General features: G+C 41.9%; 2 protein-coding genes across 2 annotated transcripts; one reads left to right on the top strand and one right to left on the bottom strand.

Moving 5' to 3' along the window:
* Window positions 1-237: 237 nt before the first annotated feature.
* LOC145458877 (monocarboxylate transporter 3-like) lies at window positions 238-13,631 on the bottom strand. The gene is made up of 7 exons (XM_080337412.1): window positions 12,917-13,631; window positions 12,105-12,245; window positions 9,276-9,501; window positions 7,278-7,438; window positions 6,704-6,878; window positions 4,521-4,762; window positions 238-1,947 (listed from the first exon to the last, which is right to left on the bottom strand). The coding sequence occupies exons 1-7, from the start codon at window positions 13,113-13,115 to the stop codon at window positions 1,691-1,693; spliced, it is 1,401 nt and encodes a 466-aa protein (XP_080193538.1). The 5' UTR covers window positions 13,116-13,631; the 3' UTR covers window positions 238-1,690.
* A 4,918-nt stretch (window positions 13,632-18,549) lies between these two features.
* LOC145454627 (uncharacterized) lies at window positions 18,550-21,057 on the top strand. The gene is made up of 3 exons (XM_080332648.1): window positions 18,550-19,087; window positions 19,148-19,258; window positions 19,322-21,057. The coding sequence occupies exons 1-3, from the start codon at window positions 18,896-18,898 to the stop codon at window positions 20,795-20,797; spliced, it is 1,779 nt and encodes a 592-aa protein (XP_080188774.1). The 5' UTR covers window positions 18,550-18,895; the 3' UTR covers window positions 20,798-21,057.
* The last annotated feature ends 1,355 nt before the right edge of the window (window positions 21,058-22,412 follow it).

Below are 22,412 nucleotides of genomic sequence, written 5' to 3'. Positions count from 1 at the left end.
TTTGGGCGTCCTCCGAGGACACTTTCAAGAAAGTAAAAAAAGAGGACAAATCTTCTTAAAAGAGGACGTATGGTAACCATAACAAACGTGCATTTGCTCGTCTAATTCAGATAGGAGACAGTGTTTCGTGGTTTGCACGATTCCCAATCGACCGTTTTCCAACTTCTTGCGTCGCTTAGATATTCGCCTGATTACTAATTAACTAAATTACTCAGCTCGCATAAGCATCAGTCGGGATTTTTGAAATGCACATTGCACAGTGATATTTATTTTTCGAACCACACAAATGACCAGAGGTGGTCAAAGTAGTCAAGAAAGCTACTCAAGTAGAAGTAGAAGTAGCGACGAAAAAATCTACTCAAGTACGAGTAGAAGTACTTCTTCCATAAGAAACCTAAAACTACTTGAAGTAGAAGTAGAATTGACTGACTTTAAAAGTACTCAAGTAAGTAATTAGGTTTGAAAACGATCCTAATTTGTTCACATGGATTGTATAAAGGTGCAAATTCAGCTACGCGAAAGGTGACGAGCTTGATTCACATTGATGCGTACGAGCAGGTATCCAATTTTCGATAGCATAAGCATTCGTCCACATCATGGGATGAAAATGATAGGATTGATATGGAAATGCGATACTTATCCTGTTTTCTCGAACAGCACGTTTTAAAAAATAGCATGTTATGGCGCCATCCCCATATTATAAGGTCCGCAGTTTAGTCGAAGAGCAATACGGAGAAGTTGTATGGGATACGGTGTAAACACTTTGCGCGATTAGCAAACGTTAATAAAAAATATGGTGGACCGTAAAAATGCGATATTGTGTAGCTTTATTTCCGGAAATTAAAGGCATTACTACACTTGCCTTTATACTTCAACGTGTATGTTATCCATACAAAAGAACTGATAATAATTATAACTCAAAGTATATGATACTGGGAATTGAAAATGAAACATAACTACTAGTTCTAAAAGTGGAACACGTTTTTACGCCTTTAGTTCAGAAAGTTTCATAGGTGGTATGCTGAAACAGCTCTAAAACTGACAAAAATGTCAGAGTCCACTTTTCCGAGGTAGGATGCGCCATGGACATGCTAGATTACGATATGACAAGTAAATGCTAGATTGCGAAACATAAGTTTCAAACGTTATGATGAGCCATATATACTGCGATGAATTATTTCATACAGGCGAAGGGCGACAATGTGGTGTGAACGCAGGGATATCTAGATGTCTAGTTCTAGATATCCCTGTGTGAACGGAATCACGCCAACCCGCTACCTAAATTATATTCATCGATACTTTCGTGAAATCATAATGGTAACGCCGTATCCACTGCGCGCGAAGCGCAACGAAAATTCTGAGCTTTACTCAACTTTTATGGAAATTAAATGTTGGTACTCCGTGAAAACAGCCCCGAAATTCCTCAGGCTATCTTCCTGATTGGAAGATTGAACTACTTCTACTTGACAAACTGATGACGAATACTCACAACACAGTAATTATACGAAGCATATCGCAGCATATCTACCCTACCCACGTCTTGCAGATATATGTACAAACATGAACATGGTTAGTCTAAAAAGGTAGTGCCAAGGTGGCAAAATTTTTTAATTTTGTGAACGATTATCGACGACAACGGCAATAGAAGTAGCATAGCATCTTTGAATTACATCGGAGCCGGAGCTTACTTTTAAACAACAGGATCCAGCTCCGGATCCGGATCTACTTGAATTTTATCTAGAGATCCGCCTCCGGCTCTGTCTCCGCTTAAAATGCACTGCTCCGGGGCTCCGGCTCTTTGCTCCGGCTCCGGCCCTAAAGCCCTGGTCGAATCGCGCCTTTGTAAGAGTACATAAATACCGACAAGAGACGTGGCGCAAATACATATGAAAAGTCCGCAAACGTAAAAAGGCACTCGAACGTCTCCAGTTGCATCGATCAGCACTCCTGTGAACGTAAAACAATACGGATTTCGTCACTTATTCTGGTGGTCGTCGTGCCTAGCACTGTCCGTAATCGCTAGCATTTGAAGGTTGGGAGAAAAGGCTATTTCATGCTATTCAAAAAAATTGTGTCTGATAATCCGTTGGATTAAGTTTTACCAAAGCCACCGCAAGTGTAGTAAACCGACAGAGTAGCAACTTTTCGAGTAGCAAGTTATCTCAAGGACAGTTTAGTTTGCGGCCAAGATCCCGGAAACGACCATTACTGTTATACAATTTGTATCACTTCCAGTCCAGAACGTGGAAAACTGCCGACTAGCCTACACCAATGCTGTCATAGCACTATATCAAGGATGAAATGTGTTCTGTTTTTGTCTACCACATTAAAAAGACGAATACGGGCAGTACATGTTTACAAGATTACTGCAACCAGGGACATATACATCTATAAGGATTGGTGTATTCGTTTTCACTCATTCCAATGGAGGAACTCTAGTCAATACACCCATTTCGCCCATGCCACAAATGAATCGGGAGTTTAATGTGAAGGTGAAATTACGGGTTTACGCTTGCCCTAAGTACCAGTTCTAGGGTTGTATTTAAAACAAAAATCTATTTGAAACAAACATGTTTAAAACAAGGCCGTTGTTTAAAACATGTTTTTTATTGTTTTTTTTAGGACATGACGTCACGAATTTGAAATTGTGACGTCAAAGTGGATTGACATTGACAATTGAAAATATATAGTAAATATAGCTGCTTTGAAGAAATATCTACGTACTATAGCTGCTGAACCGACTATTTTGAGGGTTCCAACCACCCAACATCGTATACGTCAGCTATATCGGGTGGTAATTGTTCGTAGGCTCATACAACACGTATTTACACAATCATGGCATGATCTTACAACTTGAAAAGAAATTAAATAGTATATTCATATTGAAATGAACCCGAATATTTTCGGCTGACACTCGTCAGGGGTAATCGTCAGCAACTAGTAGAGAATTGGAAAGAACATTGTATATCAACAATCGTATTACAAAATATGACGTCACCAGCATGAAATTTCGAATGAGAGAGCGTTCAATGTACTATTTTTAGGTGGTACACGAAATTGTTTGTTAAAAAAAGGCCTTTATTTAAAACACTGTTTAAAACATGGTTTGAACAAAAAGTTTTAAACTATCGTTTGTTTCGAATGCAACCCTAACCAGTTCATAAGATAAGCGAAATAAGGGCTATAGTTAAGATAAAGGGTTAGTAAGTTTGTGCTCTGATTGGAAATACAATTGCAAGTCTAAAAGCCATCGTTGCTTTCGTAAATATTCGATTTTGACATTAAGATATAAATTTACTGATAAATTTCACACCCGCGCCAATTATCAGAAGCCACTTTCAAGTTTTCAATTTTAATAATATATTATAACCTACGTATTTATTCCAATGCTTTGTCACACGAGGAGAAATAAAATGATTGAAAACTCATCGATGTCTGAGAAGCAAAGGTATCGCGTCACTGCAGTTGACTTTACCAGTCCTGCCAAGAAGGGTGTCGTATATCGAACACTATTCGATGACCCAGGATAAAGAATGGTTGCATTGCATAACTGTATGTGATGTAACTAGAAAAGTACCGGCGTTACAACGCGTTCCAGATTATGATAGATTACTAACCTACCTACGGATAGATGACTCACTGTTGAATGCGCAGAGGCCCACTGCTGAGCTTCTAAAACAGCATAATTGGTAGTCCTATAGCTGGCGATCCAAGCGTCCAAATTTGATATGCCTGGTCTTAATCAAAAGCTGGTGACGCATTAATTCCGAAAATACAAATTATAATGACGTCACGGCAATGTAACCACTCTAAGATAGACGTCAAATGCCGATCGTTCTGAACAATGAGAGCGCCACAGCACAATGATCATAACAATGGCTATTGGCCAATTGCGTCGAATGATTGTTTAGAACAGTGGTTCTTATTGGTTTTGGTTTGACAGATTTTGTCGATGTCAGTTTGCAATGAGAACTCAGGGATATATGGAACTATTGTTCTACTATATAATCATATGTCCTTACTACACCACCTACTGTGAAGCCACTTTTTTCAGTGCCCCCCATGCCACTCCCCCTGAGCTCAGCACCCCCCCATTTCACCCCCTTCAAAATCCAAATCGCCCCTGGGGGGCGCTGGAGACAAGGTTAAGAACCACTGATTTAGAACAATCCCAATTTTCGGACTTTGATGACAATTTTTGGGGTGGTTCGTGTGGTTTCTATTTCCAGAATCAGTGCGACACTAGCTTTCGACTAAGACCAGACATATCAAATTTGGATCGCCAGCTATAGTACTACCAATTATGCTGCTTCTAGCCGGGTCAGCAGTACACCTCTCTGCACATTCAACCGTGAGTCCCGTGTTGCGCATCTATCGGTAGGTTAGTAATCTGTGGTTAGATGCTCTATATAGTATTTGATCGAACGTCAAACATTAGGTCAGAAATAACGTACCGAATCAAAAATACCGCTTGACGTAGTGCACAAGGAGCACGTTATCCGTTAATAACGAGAACTTACCTAAAACGTATAACACCGGCAGCGTCAATATTGTGCTCATACAGCCATCGTAGCTTATAGCATTTTTAATCTGTTTGTACTCGAACACCTCCGGATGTAGGAGTGCATATAGGCCACCGTAGGGCGCGTAGGTCATTCCAATAACGAAAGCCATAACGGAGGCAGCAGTGAACGTCCCGCACAAAGTCATCCCGAAGGTAGCGAGTGTGCCAAGAAACGAGGCAATGCCCAAGAATAATGGCCTAAAACGAATGTATATTAGATAATTGGTGATGGTCTGATGTATGACACTCTGTAGCCTAAACGAAAATCGCGAAATCTAATGATATTTACCATGACGCAGGAAAATAAGCGGGGCTGTCTGGTGGAAGCTTACCCCCAGCACGTCGGTGACAATACACATACAAATAAACAGGTACAATGTGAATAAAAAAGATTTCCACCATTGCATAGGGCAGGGGCTTCGAACTCAATTCTGCAACGTCTGCCTGGCACCACACCCGAAGGAAGAGAACGGTGTCAAACATGCCCGGAAACATGTTCTACCGGCATGTGAGACAACATGGACCAACAAACGGCATGAAACAGAGCTTGTGTATAAAAGTTTCAACTACTAGCTTGTCTCATATTATAACAGCCCAGTGCGGTCATAATTCATCTTTATAAGCCCTATTTAGACTTATTTTTCGCACCTCGTGATTGCTTGATTATATTCGTATCATTGAAGAGCCCTGGTGGCTTCCGATGCTTCGTTGTCGATGTGGAGTATAAAGTGTTATGATTAGAGCCCTAACGATATCGGATTTGTACTGATACCGATAAAATCGATATCTACCACATTCAACGATAACCCTGATATACTCGACCGATATTCAAAAGATACGGCATCCTTATCGGGAATCTATAATCTGTCGGGCTGTAGTTACAATGGAAGGTAGAATTTATGGTGGTTGCCCTTGTACACTGTACAGCAGGGCTGGCCAACCTTTTCAGCCAAAGGGCCACATTCGATTGACGAAATATTGCGCGGGCCACTTACCGCGCGAAGCGCGAATTTTTTTGAAGTTCATAGGTCAATAATATTGTCATTTGAGTATATTGCGGGCCTGCCGTATATCGCTGGGCTGAGTTTGCAAGGACTGGGCTATTCGGCGCATGGACATATCGATATCGAAAGCTGCGACCAACAAGCGTCAATCTTTCCGTGCCTAGGTTTCATAGTCAACGATCTTACTGCGAGCGCAAACGCAAGGTCGCATATGTTGAACGACACTTTGTCCCGTAATCGCGAATATAGTTCGACTCAATCTGATACATTAGGCGTTTTTCCATTTTCATAAAAAGGGCAACAATATTAAAAACAAGGAATCAAGTGACAACATGTTGCGCTAAGCTTGTAGAAAATTTTTACTTTTGATAAATCTATCGCAAATTATTCTGCTTTATTGTAGTGTATACGAAGATATACCAATATGTGACTGGCTGATGGATCTGTCAATGCGTCGGACCTGATATTTTAGTCATCACATCTCAAGTGTTGCAACCAGACTCATCAAATTTTTGGTTGGCCTTGCAAGTTCACAATCTGTGCAATTCATTTTTGATATTAGACATTTCGGAAATTACATCGCGGGCCACTCAAAACCTTCTCGCGGGTCACATGTGGCCCGCGGGCCACGGGTTGGCCGGCCCTGCTGTACAGTGTACACGGTACAGAACACCATTAGCGACAAACAGCGTGCATTCGCACCCGTGTACCACCCGTGAGTTACACAACGGTATAAATAAAACACAACATTGTAAACCAAATGACGATAGTATTGGGACGTAGGAAGGTATGTACGTAGCCACGTACAATTTATAACCGCGACACTAACTACACACCAATATGTAAAGGTAAGCCGATGAGTAGCCACCTTCCGATCTTGACATAACAATATTCTCTATATGTCACTATTCGATGGAGCTGCTGTTGGCATGAATTGAATATGTTTATGGACATACAACCGGAAACGAGAGTTAACCAAATATATACACGAGGCTTCGCACTCGAAAAAAGGTCTCAGACGTTGCAGCGTACACCTTTTGGAGATCCATTTCGGACTCGCTACAGTACTGGGCAAATATAGCCTAATTCGGGCGATTCTACACTTCATATAAATTTGTGACATATTTTTACCAACCTATTAATTCTCTTGCAGTCGGCGATTAGTCCGCTTAGCAGTTTGCCGAAAAGCTCCCCTCCATAATACACCGAAAGTAAAATCGAACCATCCGATCGTTCCAAACCCAGTGATTCCATAGCCAGCGGAACGATAAGAAATGTTGTTCCGAACTGTGGCACGAGAAATAATATTACTTCAGTAGCATAGGTCTACTGTGTATTGTTATCAGCATAGAGATGATGGACTTGAATGCTATTAATATTGTGACAATTATACCCAAAAATGTATTCTGGTATGTTCGGTATTGGAAACTTGGGATATTGACAGAAAGCGCGAGGGTTATAGTAATATTCAGCATATAAAAATGCAAAAGGCAGGGACATCACCGAGCGAGATAGTGTAATGGTTGAGCGTCCGGCTTCTCGATCGGTAGGTCGTGGGTTCGATCCCCGGCCGGGTCAGACCAAAGACTCGAAAACTGGTATCCGCGGCTATCCTGCTAGGCGCTCAGCAATCACGGATAGCATGGAGGAGAAAAAAACCGGGGGTGCAGACTAGATGACCTTACTATAAAGGCCGTATCGCATCATACTACTCGCGTAGACCAAGATGTACTCGGGACGCGTAAATAACGTGTAGTCGAAGATTGCAGTCAGTCGATCTGTACATTTTCGCTTACGCGGTTGTTCATCTTCATAGTTTTTGTAAACGTCACATTTGGATATGCTGCTGACTTGTTCCGTGACTACTGGTCTGTGGAAATGAAGCTATGTTACTTCTGGTAGGCGGACGGAATGAATCGTCAATTGTAAGCGAGGAAGAAAAATAGCCGAGAATGCCAACCGCAAAACTCTTAGTAATTTAATGAAGGTGCAATATTCTATTGTGAGTACGGGCAATATCTGCAACAATTTGTCATCCTTCAATTTACGTATGTCTCCCGTTAGTGAGCATCACGTCGGTTCGTTCATTTAATGATGTATCAATTCTATCATATAAAAGAAACTAAAGATTGGGGTACCTGGAAATAGTGATTTTTTTTTGCTGATCCCGATGATAAAATGCGGTTTTGTACTTGACCATCGACAATTTATTTATAGTATTGTTTTCTACCGCATATTTCCACTATTTTTTTGGTCTGATATAGTTGACGCAAAACAACTCTGTCTCTCTCAGTGATTTTAAACGTTCAATGTTGATAGATGAGCCGTGATATTGCCAATCGTTTTCGTCAGCGTAAAATAATTTAAGCATCATGGTACTACTAAACCAATACCAAGAAAATTATTACCGAAAATGGACATTACCGAGAATGGACCCCACAGAGAATGGACATTACCGAGAATGGACAATGCCAAGAATCAAACTTACTGAGACGGCGTTGCCGAGAAGTTATGGTTGAATTAACTTCAACACGCCTTTAATAATATCTACATCCATGTCACTAGAATTGCCCAACATCACCACGCAGTGCAATGAGTGCATATTATGCCAAGTCCGTCGGAAGTAAAGGAACGGGGGACACAATGGGGCAGGAATCACACTTTAGTCGTAAAAGACATTACAAATCCAGATATACCAATGAACTTCAGCTCAACGATGGATGAACATGAACATGAAAGAAATATGAGTTCGAAATGCGCCGAAATAACGTGCCATTGTGCCCCATATAGGCAGAGTCCGATGGGACACTATTGACACAACGAACACCGGATCGGTTAGTAAGAAACTGAGAACGAGTAAAGAAAATAATGGATAACCGGGTGTCCCAGAGCAGTTTTAGTTTTCATCCTGAATGTTTGCAATCGTAATGAAACTTTCACGAATATCGCTGCCAGCACGTCGATCCATATTGATTATAAGGGTTGGCAAAATAACCTTACTGTCCGTCATTTATTGCGTGAGACTTCAAGAGATGTTTTCTATGTGTTGGTGACCATCTTGCTTCTGCGGACTCTTCTATTTATTTTTATATGTTTTGTAAAATCTGCTTTTGGATGTCAATGGACCATTGTGCCCCAATCAAATTGTCCCAATGTGTCCCATCCACTTCTTCAGTGCTAAAACCCCCAAAAAAATTAACACCACAATCCTGTGCCCGAAATGGTGTACAGGGCGATTAACAACTGCTCTGACGGAGCTGTGTACTAATTTCAACCAAAACAAACGGGATATACCCACCTAAAACGCGATCGAAAGGTAGCGATATAAATTTACGCAGGTTAGCAAAATTAAGAGAATCGCGATTTTCTAAGAAAGGCAGCGACCCTGACGACATCAAACCACAACAGGATTACGGCTGAACTGAAACTACAAAATCGTCTCAGCGATATGTATTCTTCCTGCCGCGGCATGAAAATATTCACGATGTATCCACACGTGGCATATTTATTGTGCTTCACCTTTCCCTAGTTATTATCAAATGATGTCTTTCTAGTAGGCCTACGTTATTGTTAATGGCACACAATCCCTTCTTTCAAGTCAATGCTTCAAAAAAGAAATTTGAATGTAGATATTCCATATGTTGTGAATTAGTATCTTAGATCGCCGCTCGTGCACAAAATATATATTACGGATCCAATATTCCAACCTATAAAGAGCCATCCCCACACATGCGTTCAACGATATCCCAGACGTTATCAGCATCGCACCTCTCCAACCATATTCCTCGATCAATGCGGACAATAAAGGCGCAGCCACCAACACTCCGACAGATATTCCAGCAGTCGCGATGCCAGCTGCCTTAGCCCGATGTTTATCGTAATATACTGTCACCGAGAAGAACATGACATTGATCGTAATTCCACTGAAGAACCCTGAAAAAGCACGGAAGTTCCACGTTGAATGAATCCATTCATGACCAGTCGTCTGTGCGAAGAGTCGTCAGCATTCCGGCGACCTAATCCGTGGACACATGTAGATTGTAGGGCCAAGTCAAATTTTATTATGTAGCAAATATATTCATTTTCCCCACGTAACGAATATTAACGATGGTGTCATTTCATTCTCCGTAATATGCTTGTCCCTGCTAAATTCCACGTGACAACTGGTCAAAGTTTTGATTGCATGGCGTTTAAAATTTTATGGTCACATTCCACGATTTTGAAAATCAATCCGCAGACTTATAACATCGCCGGCTCACAATCTTGGAACCAAGTTTGCCATCGACCAGTTATGGTGAAAGCATCTGAAGGTGGGCACGAGGCCGCCTGGGAGGAATAATATTTCTTGTACTCGGAATGCGCTTAATTCGTGCTGCAACTTTCAAGTCTCAACAACGACAATGGTATACTAATTATATTACGTTTTTAAATGACATGCTTTCGTCGTACCATCAATACAACTATGCTAGATATTGGGTGTTAGCGAGCCCTTCACCGATTAGAAATGTCTGTAAATTAAGAGTAATTGGTCAATGCGTGTAGCTGTTAGCTGATACTTTTTATGGTCTGTCTGTCTGTCAATCATCTGTACAGAGCGTGTGGAAAGGCAAAGAGTTATGAAGAAAAATGACATCTCCTTATAAAATCACGTCTTGTGCCATGTATAATATGCTTTTTGAATCTAAACCACAAGGATTTAAAGCAATGTGGCTTACAACGTCGAAGTAGCAGCTCCGATCATACTCAATTAGGACACATTCTGTAGAATGCCACTCTCTAGAACAGTGGTTCCCAACCTTTTTCCACCCACGTACCATTTCGAGGTTTTATGCAGTGCTCGCGCACCACCTACAAGTTAAGCGTGCCTAAGGCGGTCAAAAATGTTCCCACCAGTTATGACGTCATAAGCACGTATTTGACTTCACATTCTGTTAAACTAGGCATTATCAGTCAGGACTGATGGGATGCATGGAACTGTTTTTTTCACCACCAATCACAAGAAGAACAAAACGATGAATTATCAACAAACAACAAAAGTCAATTTATTCACTGCGATGGCTGCATTTGTGTATTTTCCACTAGCTCAGGGGCGGCCAACCTTTCCGACTAAAGGGCCGCATGAAATTTGCGAAGCATTGCGTGGGCCACTTGAATGATGATGACCTGTATTTAGCCACCCGATAGGAGCGAACCGGATTAGGTAATGATGAAAACAATACTTATATCACTACGCATCAAAATCGATAACAATTATGTCATGAAAAGTCAGTGTGCACAATGCACTCCTGAAGTAACCGCGCGAAGCACAAAAATGTTTCAAAGTCAGTGAATGAGTTCGGCCAATACTAATGTCACTCGCATATATTGCGGGTCACCTCTGTATACCACTGGGATCACTTGGCAAAAAGGATTATTCGGACATAATAATGGCGACGATTTCGATGAACACGCGTCTATCATTTTGTGTCAAAGTTTCATCACCGATAATCTTCAACATCATCTCTGCGAGTGCAGACGCGAAGTTTGATGTTGGACGGCGGCACGTCTCTCATAATTGCCAATATACTCAATTAAGTAGCTTTGGCATATTTTTATATTCAGGAAGGGCTACAGAAAGGAAGACATTAAGTGACTATGAATCGCGCGAAGTGCTAAGAAAAATGCCAAGCAGAATAAATCTGCCACGAAATATTATACGTTATAGTCATATAGGAAGATCTACGAAAATGTTGCTGGCTCCTGGCTACGCCAATGTGTCGGAACTGGTATTTAAGTCACCAGCATCCCAAATTTCGGGGTCTGACTGATCAAGTTTTTGGTTGGTCTTGGAAGTTCCCAGTAAATTACCCGAGTAATTTATTATTTGATATTATAACTAATTTCGAGAATTATCTCGCGGTCCACTCATAATCTTCTTGCAGGTCACATTTGGCCCGCGGGCCACGGTTGGCCACTCATGCACTAGCTGATCGATGCGTGGCATACGTTTGCTCACAGCGCATCGAAAGTCATGCATGGGCGCAATAAGTCGGTTTCGTCTCTTCGACTTGATAGTCATTAGGGATGAAAATCCTTGGTCGCACTCCTAATTAGAAGGAAATATTAAAAGCTGGGGACTAGCTTACTAGCAGGAAAAGCTAGCGTCGAATACGAGGAGCCGATGCCACAAAACGCTCAAAATCAACTCCACCTGAACCAATAACTCCCTTCGGTCGTAAAAAAACAGAATCTACGCGCGTACCACAGGTTGATAACCACTGCTCTAGAAGATCACTTTATGACATTACTTTATTCCCTTGCTATTGGCCAACACCTACCACCCTTAGAGAATAATGCTTGTCGCACGACGAAGTTGATTTAGCTAATGGTCAGGTACGTTTGAGCTAACCTCAAGACAACAACATCGCTAAAATGTCTACGTGCCGTGTGCGGTGCCTGTGACCGGCACCGTCCTATCTTTTCAATATGTCGCTTGATTCGATAAAACAATTGATAAAATGAGGATAATGATGATGATGAGAATATTATACTCTTACCGGCTGCTGCTCCACAGAATAAAATGAAATATGTGATGTTGGTGCTTTGGGAGGCCGCCAGTAGTGACACGCTGAAGAAAAAACTTGAGACCATTGCCAGTCGTCTGATACCGAACCACTTGACAAACACAAGAAAGAAGGCTGAAAAGCAAAAGAGAGTGTCGAAAGGGGATTAGGTCGGTTTATCAGAAGAAAGCGAAGATGAGAACATCCAGTGTGACTGACAATAGGGGTAGGGACGGAGATATGAATACAGGTAAATCGGAAGTTATATTTCAAATATCGCCTAATTTGGAGACCGTTGATTCTGCAGTGTTTCTCGGCCTATGGAGAGATGAGTAGGCCTATCCTTCATTATCCTCGCCCCGCTAGGCGTAAATGCCAGTTGGAATGCACTTATTTGTGTTTGTAACAATTCCTTTCCAGGTGTTGGAGGTTTATCTACGCTCACTCGCCGTCCAATCTACGTAAGTGGTGTCTTAACAAAGCCTATATATGGGAAGTGCTACAAGTCAGCAGTTACGGAATCACAATAAAGAATATAGGCTAGGTGTAAATCACCATTGTAGTAGAAAAACACCACAAAAGAAAAACAAAATATAGGTGTTTCAATCGTCTCGGCGCTATTGTGAGCCGCAGTGAACCCTGAGGATTTAGACAAAACAAGGACAGATCTCTTATATAAGGACAACGTAGTTTTTAGTTCTAGTTCTAGTCCCAGCTTTTACTTCTCACGAACCCCTTAACCATGGACCCCAATTCCTTGAACCCCAGGTTACGAACCCATGTTATTACTGTACTAGAAAACTCACCTCCCAACGACATCATTCCCGTGCAGAGTCCTGACACCAGGTAAACCTGGGCGTACTTGACATCGAACTCCTTCATAACCTCTGGATAAAATACTCCGAAACAGTAAAATATTCCCGTAAGCGAGAAGAATCCGACCGCATTTCCAAGGCTTATAAGCCACGTCCAACCACTGTCGCGAGCAACCTGGCCCGACGCCATGTACTAGTTATGTGGAAAATAAACGGCTGTAATGATTATGCAAGTAGTTGCAAAATATTTTGGTGCATATAGTATTGTCAGGTATAGCGCTTATCACCGAGGTTAAACGGTTTCCACACGTAAATGCATGGGCGTAAAATAGTTCATTACTGTACCGAGTTCCATCATTACCCAGAAATGGTCATAGCAATCAGCGTTGCTACACAAATCAAGTAGACATAACGGCGAAAATGCCAATCAATTTGAAGTAGAAGTAAAAACAGAGATAAGAAAGAAATGTAAAAAGTACTTCAGGTGGAAGCAGATCATGAAATTTAGGAAAGTCTGAAACGCACTTGAGAAGGTAGTATCAAGTATAAGTAGCGATATGGAAGTCGGTGGAACGTCGTAACACTCGCATACCGATGAGTGGTCTTAAAGTTTTTCCACCATCAAAGAAGAAAAGAAGCTACACAAAAACACTGCAATGAATTGAAAATACTGTACCTAGGGTTGGATTATCCGGGTTTTTTCATTATCCGATATCCGGATATAAATCTGCCGGTTAAACGGATAAAATAGTATCGGTAATAATGTGTTTAAACTTTTAGGAAGCTTCAATAATTCTTATTTTCGGTGTTTCGCGCGGCCAAGTAGCGAGAAGCGTGTCGCCAATTAGCAGAATACGTCAATGCACTGTGTAACGCGACGGAATCTCCAGCTGAGAAGATCGTCACATTAGGTCATTGATTGCCGCGAACTCAGCTATCGTTGCTGGCCTGGTTTCTCGAGTCTTCAACAAGCCTATAGTTCCGCCTGCAGAATCACATCTGCAATAGGCTCTGTGGACATTATATCATCACTGGCCTTCATAATCGCATCTGCATTGGCTTGGTGCTCACGATATTATCGCTGGCCTGCACAATCGCATCTGCAATAGGCATGGTACGAAAGATATCATCGCTGGCGTAACCAAACCATAGTCTCGGGCCTGGCATGTGTTGGCTCATATCTCTTGGTGGTTTGGAGACAATATGCCGCTGCGATTATTATGATCAGCGATTGTGATTAATGAGTGACATTGCGAAACTGAATGACATCGAATGTTCGCATTCCGGAAACATGTTCGTGCGTGCAAGCGTAATTGATTTCCGCTGATACTAAATTCGAAAAAAATCGAGACCACCTCGTTTTATTTAAAACACCCCCCTTATTTTTCGGCTGGCTACGGGCCTGATCATGTGAATTTCTCATGGAGGAATTAGAGCGAGCCATCATGTCGGCCTCAATTCCGGTATCAGCTACTCGTCCATCCAGTACTGGACACCTAAACAGAAGAATGGACAAAAAGGAAGCGCTGCTTATTATATTCAGCTTCGCTTACTATAATTCAGCCCATTTTTTGGAAGCAGAAAGAGCATTTAATACGTGTGGACTCTTCGCTACAAAACTCCGGTCCACGCTACAGGATGCCACTATTTATGCGGTGTGCTTTATAAGGAGAGAGCTGCAATTACACTGTGTAATGATTTTGCGATCCATTTTTCATGCAGACCTCGTGAAATCGATTATCTCACTTAGGATTCACTATCCGGTTAACCGGTTACCTAAATTCCAAATATACGGATATATCCGTTATCCGGATAGTGAAAATTATTGCTATCCGAACTAACCGTAACTGTAGCCGGATCACTATATGCTAGGGTAAACATAATTTGTGAATCTGAAAAGAGGACACTTTTTCAAGATTTCAAATCATGAAAAAATGGTAAATTTTTACAACTTCGTGGTCGGTAAGTTGACTAAAACAAAAACGTCAACTTTCCGGCTCATATCCCGAATTACCGGCTTTTTATGAGATTTTCCGTTGGTTGACTAAAAAAGGTCATTTTATCGCTCAAGTCCCGAATACCCCGTCAAACTGTTACTTGGCCACTGATTTCCTAAATCTTAACCAAAATTGTCACGCAAAAGGACAAATTCTAAAATAAATGACATTTAGCCGTCCTCCGAGGACACTTTCAAAAAAGTCATATATGCGAAAATGACAACTAGAAATCTAAGCTTCAGTTTTTACGACGTTATAATACGTCACTTTGCATATGATTCCACCCCAAAAAATTAACTCTTCGGATCAATAAGCGTATATTATTCGATTCAAATTCGAGCACTCAACCATGATGCCCCATGGTACTGGTGACCGACAGGACTTTTGTGATAAACAGATAGACCAAATTATTGGGGATGGTGTGAACCTTTGAAAGGTTCAGGTTCGTGAGAACGCGAACCTTTTTGAAAGGTTATGTGTGAGCGTGAACGTGAACCTATGACATTACGTGACGTCATATTGCTATTTCCAATCCTACATTTCAGTGAAGTGATATATTATTGTGCACGATACCTAGCGACGCCTCCTTTTTAAACGTCACCAAATGTATCAACTGGAACTATCAAATGCCATCAAATAAAATCAATATTTTTCGTCGCTTAGCCAACAATGTGGACGAGGACTGCTGAGGGAATCTAAGCTTGCGCCTTAACGATTTAGACCTGACCTGACATTGTGTTTGGCGTGTGACTATTGCAGAGTGTAAAATGGGTATCTATACTTGTTACCGATGTTATTCCATAAACATGTTATGCAGTAGCCTTCACTTCAATCACACGGAGTTAGTTTTTAAGATACAGCAAACATATCAAATCGAGATGGGTCCCGTACGTCTGCTCGAATTTTTACATTAGACAGCGATATAGCCTTTATATCAATTTTATTGATCGGTTGAATAAGCGTCATTTGCCGACTACCTAAATGCAGTGTATTTCGTTATTGATTCTGTGTGATTGCGGATCAAGCTCACAGCAGAGAGTCACTAAACATTCACAAACGGAAAATGAATATTTCGAGCAAACTGTTTTAACAAAACAAACAAGTAAAATATTTGAGATTGGCGAGTTGCATGCTCATTAAGTGTTGATTTTTGTTATGCTGCCAGCACCATGCATGCATGCATGCAAGTTGAAATGCAGAAATTTCAACAAAAGATGTTATAATGACGTGATAAACTGTAATATACCAAAAAGGTTCACAGCCCAGAACGTGAACGTGATCCTCTAAACCAGTGGTTCTCAACCGGGGGTCCGCGGACCCCTAGGGGTCCGCAAAGCAATTTCAGGGGGTCCGCGAGACCTCTAAATTTTTAACATGGTTGATAAACTAATTTTTATTTTATTTTTATAATTTGAGAAGGCATGAGGTAGTTTTGCACCACAACTGCTAAAACCTCATGACTCCTATCATCGTAATAATCGTCTGACATGGACTATCGTAGTGTGGAAACTCATTTTCATTGCCAATTTTCCAATAACCTGCTGATACAAACATATTGCTGTTTAGAGACGTTTTGATATGGAGAAAAATGTGGAGATGTAACGTTAATCAGGGTGACTTCGTAATGTCTGCGAAACATTCTCGATTTGAAGTTGTCAGTCTCATCAAATTAGTGAACAGTCGTTCGAAATAAAAAATTCCGAAGTATTTCCATAATTTGTCCCAATGCATGGAGCAGCTTCTTAGAGGTACAGAACTTTAATATACAATTGAATAGTATATTCATATTGAAATGAACCCGAATATTTTCGGCTGACACTCGTCATAAATCGGACAATGATATACCTGCTCTTAAAGCTCGGCTATCAGATTTTGCGCATTCTTATTGCGGATGCCCTATCGACAAGGCTGATTTTTTGATGAACAAGGAGTGTTTCGTTGCTATCAAAGCACTACGCTCCAACCCTGAAATTCATATCACCAGTTATATTGGTATGCAGCCTTGTCTTGTTAATGTTCAATTGTTCATGGTCGAAAATCATTGCTCGTAAATATATATGTAAACCCGAACAGAACAAGTCGTTTCATGACAGTCTTTCTCTGGTTGGAAAACTTGGATCCATTCTTTGGAGCATAAAATTTGTCTATACTTTTAGATTAGAATTTCACTTTGACGGTAGAAACTCTCTCCGGGCCGATCAAAATATCGTCGCGGGCCGAATCCGGCCAGCGGTCCGTATGTTGCCCGTACCTGCGCTAGATGCTGGACGTGATATGTTCATAAAATATGAACATATATTTCAAGACACGAACACGTACTTCAAGAAAGACAGCAGCAAAATTAGCTTGGGAATAATAAAAGTCCACCAATTTCTACATAAAGAGTATGATGTTATCTTCAAGAAAAATCATTATTTTGCTGTTTATCACGAGCCTACAGTTCATATTTGCACAAGACAGATGAAGGTTGCACCATAATAGAGCGAAAATTGAACTAAAACTTGAGGGGGTCCGCGAGGGTCCGTGACGGTCAAAAGGGGTCCGCGAAGCCAAAAAGGTTGAGAACCACTGCTCTAAATTCATACACAAAAGCCGAATGTGAACCTGACGTTCACACTAGCAATGGTGCGAACCTCTGAAAGGTTCAGGTTCGTGTGAACGCGAACCTTTTTGAAAAGTGCTGTGTGAACGCGAACGTGAACCTCATGACGTCACGTGACGTCATATTGCTAATTCCAACCCTATATTTCAGTGAAGTAATAGCTTGTATGAATGGCCACATAGTGCCACAATGCTGAAGTACATATTGACGTTTTAAACGTCGCCATATGTATCAACTGGGGCAATCAAGTGATATCATAAACCCATAAAATCCATATCTCCCGTCGCTTCACCAACAATTTCGACGAGGACTTCCAAGGGAATATAAGTTACGCCTTAACGGTCTAGGATAGACCGGACAATGTACTAGGTGTCTAAGTATAGCTACGTTGATATTGAGCAGAGTGTAAAACGGGTATTAATATAGCTCAGTGGTGTTACCCTATTAACAAGTTATACAGCAGTATCCAACACTCCGGTCGCCCGTATTTGGTTTTTATGATACAATAGACATATGAAATCGAGTTGGACTCCATGCTCTTGCTAGATTTTTTACTTTAGACAACGACATCAATTTCATTGATTGATTGAATAAGCATCACTCTCTGACTACCTACATGTAGTGTATTTAGCAATTGATGTTGTGTGATTGCGGGTCAGACTCACAGCAGAGAGTAATTAAATATTCACAAACGGAAAGCTGGATATTTCGAGCAGACTTTTGTAACAAAGCAAGCAAAATTTTTGAGAGTGGCAGGTGCATGCCCGGTTAGTGTTGATTTTTGTATGCTGTCAGCGCTATGCATAAAGTAGTACCAGTTGAAATGCAAAGAATTTCAACAAAAAAAGTGAGAAACTGCAACATATGAAAAAGGTTCACAGCCCAGAACCAACCAAGGTTTGTTTGTGAACGTGAGCCTCTAAATTTCTGAGGTTCACACACAGAACCCGAATGTGAACCTGACGTTCACACCATCCCTACAAATTATGTGTCCTTGAATGCTGGTGTAATCAGTCCGTGGGTTGCCGGAGAACCCGGCCCTTGGAGAACCCGGCCCTACCAACCCGGCCCTTGGAGAACCCGGCCCTTGGAGAACCCGGCCCTCGGTGAATTCCTTGGGAAATTTTGAAATTAAGTGTATTCACAAGTATTAATATGAATTAATAAAGTAATAATGTTAATATCAACTGATTTGTCGGTCTTGTAAGGAGGTCAGGGCATGCGTAGGTCACGCAGTCACGGCGTGATCAGATCACGTGATCACGGATTGCGCAAGCGCCAAGCGCGGGAAAGAACGCGACTTTCACATATCGACCACGCGTGGCCGGCTCAGTATTGATTTGACTTGGCGAGGGAAGGAAGTATAAGAAGATGGATATCTGCGTTTCATGTAACAGCGAGGTTTTAGATGAAGAAGCTGCTCTGAAATGCGATGGGTGTGGCATGTGGCAGCACATCGCTTGTGGCCCACAAGATATTATGTCTCGAGAAGACTACTTACGAATTGTTAAAGAAGACTGTAGTGTGGACTTCCAATGTTCGGAATGTCGACCTGATTTGCTTGTGAGTAATTCGGAAGAACCTGCTTTCTGTTATTAGGTTTTAATCATCTTTATTTTATAGCCACCGCCCCCTTCTCCAATTAATCACCTTGCTGGTGCTCAACTTATTGAGGGTGTATTGGAAGGAGCACGTGTTATTGATGTAACTCAAGCTGGGCCATTTGACAACCACGTAAGTTGAACAATGCTATGCTGTTGGATGTGATCGAGTTTTAACCATGTTTTTTTTTTGCAGGAAGATGATATTGTTGAATCGTCTCTATCCGACCCTTCTGCTGCTCAGATCAGTTCTGAGGTGTCTTGCTCGGACCAGTCAACATATAATATTGTGGAGGGCGTATCGGAAAGAGGATGCGATATGCTGTTTGATGGTCGGGGTCACTCTTACACCAGGAAGAAGGAAAACAAGGATGGCTCGGTACTTTGGAGGTGCAAGTATCGGTGGAAAGACAATCGCTGCTCCGCAACGGTGAAGCAGCATGGTGCCAATTTTACAAAGGGCAAGAGTCTTCACATTCACCCTGGAGTTCCCGGAGTCTACAAGAGCGCCTTGATTTCTAAGGAGACAAAGTCCACAGCTATGAAGAATCCTTTTGAATCCGCTGCACGGATTGCTCAAGCCGTGTGCAGCAAGCACCTGCTTGATAATAAGCGTCCTCTGCCGGGGTTGACACCTCTTGACAATTTGGTAAGGCAAGCCAACTATGCGCGTGCAAGTTCAAGGCCGCAGGAACCGAAGACAATCGACTTCGAACTTGATATTGACAACATCCCATCAAATTTTCTGCTTGGAGATGTCATACTAGAAGGGGCCCGTCACCTCATATTTGCTTCTGAGCAGCAGATGGACCTCCTAAAAAATTCGAAAACGTGGTATGTGGATGCAACGTTCAAAGTTGTCCGAAAACCCTTTTACCAACTATTCTCCATCCATGCATTTATTCGATCTGGGACTGCAACAAAGCAAATACCCTTAGTGTTTGCCCTAATGTCGCGAAGACGGAAAGCAGACTATGTCGCTGTCCTCAACAAAGTAATTGATGCTGTCGGCGAATGCCGAGTAAAAAGAGTGGTATGCGACTTTGAGTTGGCCATTTGGAAATCGTTATCTGCGGCGCTTACTGGAGTAGACGTGAAGGGTTGCTCCTTCCACTTCACACAATGTGTGTTCCGGAAGATTAAGGAGTTGGGGCTGTCGAAATATTACTTCGCGAGAAAAGCCACTCATTCTGCTATGAAGCAGTTAATGAGTCTGTGTTATATGCCTGCTGAGCTCATAGAGCCAAGTTTTTCAAGGCTAAGGCTTAAACACACGGACCCGAAACTAGAACCATTGTTCCAGTATTTTCAAACCACATGGATCACGTCCAAAAAATTCAAACCGCGGAATTGGAGTGTGTACGATACAGCAATCCGTACGAACAATGACTTGGAGGGATGGCACCACCGCCTGAACATGCGAGGACGGCGCAACATGCCAATGTATAGCCTCATTCTTCTCTTGAATGAGGAAGCGTCGTTCTCGCGTGAACAGGTGGCCCTCCTCTCTGAAGGAAAGATCAAAAAACGCCGCCGCAAGGAGTGCCGATTAGTCGATGGACAGTTATATAAATTGTGGAGGGAATTCAAGAAAGGGAGGAAGACACCCCGTCGACTACTGAAAGACATTGCTGGGATTAATGGGCCCATTTCTGAAGAAGAACAAACCTGATTAGATTAGATTTTTGTGATTTTGTCGTTCTTTTATATTAGATGTGGTTTTGTCGTTTTTATTTATATTAGATGTGGTTTTGTCGTTTTTATTTATATTAGATGTGATTTTGTCGTTTTTATTTATATTAGATGTGATTTTGTCGTTTTTATTTATATTAGATGTGATTTTGTCGTTTTTATTCCATTATATTAGATGTGACATTTACCTGATTCAATTGATTGTGTGAAGTTGGTCAGAGCATGCTGTTAAGGGCAATGCAACTGTAGGTTGAGGTGGGATATTAGGGTTAGGGTTGGGATATTAGGGTTGCCGGGGGTGGGATATTAGGGTTGGTGGAGGTGGGATATTAGGGTGGCCGGAGGTGGGATATTAGGGTTGGTGGAGGTGGGATATTAGGGTTGCCGGAGGTGGGATATTAGGGTTGGTGGAGGTGGGATATTAGGGTTGCCGGAGGTGGGATATTAGGGTTAGGGTAGGATATTAGGGGTAGGGTTAGGGTTGCCGGGGGTGGGATATTAGGGGTATGGTGAGGATATTAGGGTTGCCGGAGGTGGGATATTAGGATTGCCGGTGAATACTCCGAGGGCCGGGTTCTCCAAGGGCCGGGTTCTCCAAGGGCCGGGTTGGTAGGGCCGGGTTCTCCAAGGGCCGGGTTCTCTGGTAATCAGTCCGTGCACGCATGCACAATTGTACACAAACTCCCGAAACTTTGAGTGGATTACAGTAGCGTAGAATAAAATATCCACAACATCATGATTGCCGAGTTACCGCAGTTATCGCCGCAGGTGGTTCGTGTGAATATTTGACTGATGTAAACTTGGGCTATCGAAATCGGAGTAGCAGCGTCGCCGTGACGTAATGCAGCATAATTCCCAACAGTCGAGTGGTAATCTGCTAGGGCAGTGGTTCTCAACCTTTTTGACCTCGCGGCACCCTTTGGAAATGAAAAATTGTTCGCGGCACACCAGCACAGCCGTTCTGAACTTTTTTGGCTTACAGCACCTGCGAACTACCAGAATACTCAACTGATTCGACTTCAGTAATAACGCTGAATAATGTGACCACCTCTGCAGTCAATACAAGATGTTTCTGCGTTAAATTGAACAGGTTTCGCGAAAACAAAACAATTTATTGAATTTTATCACAGACAAAGTCAGTGCGAAATTTGCGCTTGACTTCTTGCGCATATCCTTTCAATGTCTGGACGCATATTTGATAATGCTACTCTCATCTCTTCTTCGACGGCAAGTAATCTCTCCCTTTATTTGGTTTTTATATTGACTAGAACGGAAAATCCGGTGTCGCACAAATACGACGTGGAAAATTGAAGTAAAATGACAATTGCCTTTATTGCAACAAACAATTGCCTTTATTAACCATTGCATCCACGTAAGCAGGGCCGTAACAGCACTTCGTCAGGCCCCCCCAAAAACTTTGGTCTTGGGCCTCCCATAGGGTTATAGACCTAACTTCTGGGGGGCATAGCCCCCCAGACCCCCCTCCGGCGATACACTGTTTACCGCTATTTATCATTATCATTGGGAGTTTGTTTGGTGGATCAGCTTTTGTCGCCTAAGCACGCTAAGCGCGGAAAAATTTCTAGAATTCATGA

This window comes from Botryllus schlosseri, chromosome 1 (assembly GCF_051294905.1).
Source record: "Botryllus schlosseri isolate E-star chromosome 1, Bs_hap1, whole genome shotgun sequence".
NCBI classification, from domain to species: domain Eukaryota; kingdom Metazoa; phylum Chordata; class Ascidiacea; order Stolidobranchia; family Styelidae; genus Botryllus; species Botryllus schlosseri.
Note: the sequence above shows the minus strand (reverse complement) of the source record. Positions and strands in the feature narration are given on the sequence as shown.